The 3,473-nt window shown below is 43.4% G+C and overlaps 1 protein-coding gene across 1 annotated transcript; it reads right to left on the reverse strand.

Annotated features, from left to right (window-relative positions):
- Positions 1 to 316: 316 nt before the first annotated feature.
- LOC149173898 (uncharacterized) lies at positions 317 to 1,570 on the reverse strand. The gene has a single exon (XM_089426865.1). It carries the CDS (start codon positions 1,568 to 1,570, stop codon positions 317 to 319), a length of 1,254 nt encoding a protein of 417 aa, XP_089282991.1.
- Positions 1,571 to 3,473: the final 1,903 nt, after the last annotated feature.

Below are 3,473 nucleotides of genomic sequence, written 5' to 3' on the forward strand. Positions count from 1 at the left end.
GACACTGAAGAAATAGATGAAAACTGTTGCGGCCATCCAAACCTTGGGGTCATGCAAGGGCGTGTCCTGGGTCAAGATCCTCTTGACAACGAAGGGGGCGGCCAATACCAACACCCCGCCCACAAACATCACCTGCTTCTTTGAAATCGGCGGTGGCCGCTCGATCGACCCCACGTGGTACTTGGTTTTCGATTCCACAAATGCAGCAATGCCCTCTTCCGATCTCGCAATCTCGTTCTGCTCCATCGACTCCGCGTCCTTCAGTTTGGTGCTCCCGGGGCCAACGTGGACGATGTGGGGTAGCGTATTCATGGCTTCATCCCAAGCCCTGACAACGATTTCCTTCGCAGCTAACAGCTCCATGACTTCGACATCCAGCTCCCAAAAACACCAGCACCAGTGCTTGTTGTATTTCGTGGGTTTTTCCGGGCGATTCACTGTACATAGCTTCCACGTTTCCCGGCCATCGAACGTTATTTCGACTCTTGCAACTTTTCGCCTGCCGCCAGAATATGTGTATCCTCGGAAGAGTGTAAGGTCTCTGCGTGGTAGCCGAATTGATCGGCAAGATTTCCTCATGGCACGGCGTTGTGATGACAGAGTTGGTGTTCTTGGCGTTAATGAGCTTCAGCAGGAGGCCCAGAAATTGACCCTCATCGGCAGAAGTAGTCATGAGGTTCCAGGGATGCTTGGCAGTCACTTCGTGGAGCTCCTTCATTGGCTCGGGCTCACGAGGGTACACGCTCATCACGAAATCTCTGTAATATCTCACATATTTCCTCAGGGGAGCATCGGGTGGGGCCACCACAGATCCGTTCCACAGGGTGTTGTCATATGCAATCAGACCTCCAACCTTCACCAGATCGATCAGACGCTTGTGGTAGTTTAGATAGTTGTCTTTGTCGGCATCCACGAACACAAAGTCGAACGATCCATGCATGTCCTCATTCTTAACCATTTCGTCCAGAACTGGCAGAGCAGGGCCCTCTCTGAAGTCAATTTTGTGGGCAACTCCAGCTTTCTCAATAATAGGCAGTCCGATATCATAGTTCTCTCTGTTGATGTCCATGGCTAGAATCTTTCCATCATCGGGCAATGCAAGGGCTGTGCTGAGAAGCGAGTAACCGGTGTACACCCCAATCTCCATGTGATCAACTTGATCCAAGAACTTGGTGTCTTCGACCTCTTTAAAGATTTCGGCGGTAATTGCCTCCTCGGATGTTTCGTTCTTTACATGAGTTGGACTCTCTAAAGCACTGGATTCATAATAAGATTCATCGCAAGAACTTTCCGCATCTTCGTATGAACCAGCGTTTTGTAGAGAACATGAACCCTGCTCCGTCAATGGCAACAAGCCAGACAAAGGTTTCTGTCCTTGAGAGTAATCATATTTCGACGGAGGCGGCATAACATGAAGCATGTTTTCTGGTGACTGCGCATCAAGAATAACTTGGCCTTGGACGTAGTTGGTGGCGTACAGGCTGGCGACATGCGGGTCCTCCGGTTCTAAGCTAAAGCTTTCACGACTATTTCTATAGATTGCGATCGAATCGTTTATTATTCTAAGCATTTCATCTTGTTTTCCAAACAATTCTTCCAAAATTTTCCATACCTCATTTGGAGTTGAACATGATTCAACATGAAATAGCAGTTCCGAAGAAATAGATAAACATAGGATGCCAAAGGCCTCGTCCATGAGATTGAAATATCTTACTTTCTCCACTGCCGATGTTGGTTCAACTTCCGTTGCCAAGGTTATTCGAAATAAGCCTCTACTTCTGAGATGAAGTTGAATCTTTGGCTTCCATTCGAAATAATTATATGGAGTGAGAATTGCCGATTGTGGAAAATCAAATTTAGACTCCATTCTTTGTTGTTGCTTCAATCTTCTGAACCTGCAAATAAATTGCTTGTGCACTGATTTACAAATCCCTGTGCTCTGATACCATGTAAGATTTTGAGAAACACAGATAGATCTAGATCTGCAAAACAATAACAAGCTTGCAAGGCAAGGAAGAAAGCGAGCAAGAATTGAGAAAAGAATGAAAAGTGAATTCTACAATATGAGGTTTAGAATAAATACACAAAAGAAACTAAGTTAAGCTTAGTTGTGCATGCAATAACTAAAGCTAACTAAAGCTAAGTGTGTTGTGCCGCATGCATGCAAGCAATAAGTTAACTAGAGCTAATCTAGGTGCATGTACACCAACACAACTAGTCTACAGCTAGTCTAAGTGCATGTACACCAACAATGCTCGGCCAAGAGCCATCGCGAAAAAATATTGCATGCTTTTGTTCCCAGTGATGGAAAAGTTTCCAGGACAGAATCACACCAAATTTGTAGACAGCGACATCCGAGACCAGAGGTCCATCCCTTCCCTGAATTGGAAAGAGGGGTGTCAACTGTTCCTTACAGGTGGGTGAAATTAGAAGAATACTAGCCTTTGTGGAAGCCAGCAGACAGAAAATTTTGTGGACAGGGTTCGATCCCTCACAACCATTATGTTAGCTCTGATAACAGTTGATGGGATCAGAGGTAGAAGCACAGAGAGACACAGCAGAGAGCGCAGACAAATGGAGAACAAGACAGAGATCACAAATAAGAATGGAGAACACACAATATAAGTTTTTCATTACTGAAAGGCCTGGCCTTGGGCTTGCTTTATAGATGACCACATGGCTTTCTTTATAAATGAGCATAGAGCTGATAAGAATAAGAATAAGAATTAGCTAGATGTAAAATTAGCTATATGTCACCTGTAGCATGCATTGCCGCGGAAAATAAGAATAAGAATAAGAATTAGCTATATGTCACCTGTAGCATGCATTGCCGCGGAAAATAAAGGTGAGATCGAAAATATGCTTATTCCCATGAGGTTTTCGTTTTAGCATCGAAATCCTTTTTTGGCTTCATTTCCAAATCAATTTACGTTTGGCTTCTGTTTCGCCCCTTGGAAGAACTAGCAAAATCCCTCAAATGGTGTGCAATTTTTCGAATCTGCCCGCTATGAAGACAATTGGGATCGCTCTGCAAAAAAAACCCATGTCGCGGGTTTCTAAATTTCTACTTCATTTGTTCAGAATGTTCATTTAAAACTCGCTGTCTGAATAACTCTGCGTTTTTTTTAAATGCTTCATTTTCCATGACAAGAAGTTCATCAATAATGCTATGATCCTTGTTTGAAATCTCAGTCAACAAAGCAGTCTCTACAACTGTACCTACAGCTTCAATAGAAGTATACCGACCCAATTTGAAATGACCAGAAATATTGACAACCTACAGTTGGACAGACTACACATTTGATAAGGAATAAAAGATCTTTTTGCAAGTACAGGTTTATATTAAGCTGACAAGCAGGTTTTTGCAAGTGAATAATTTTTTTAATACAAGTTGGTCTAAGAGAAGTTTTGAAATTTTAGGCTTACAAGATTCAGTTACAACACCAGTCATGGTGCCCCTACGGCTGTCCATT

This window comes from Pinus tabuliformis, chromosome 4_2 (assembly GCF_031772625.1).
Source record: "Pinus tabuliformis cultivar Carrire ecotype Pingquan chromosome 4_2, CPIR1, whole genome shotgun sequence".
Taxonomy (NCBI): Eukaryota; Viridiplantae; Streptophyta; class Pinopsida; order Pinales; family Pinaceae; genus Pinus; species Pinus tabuliformis.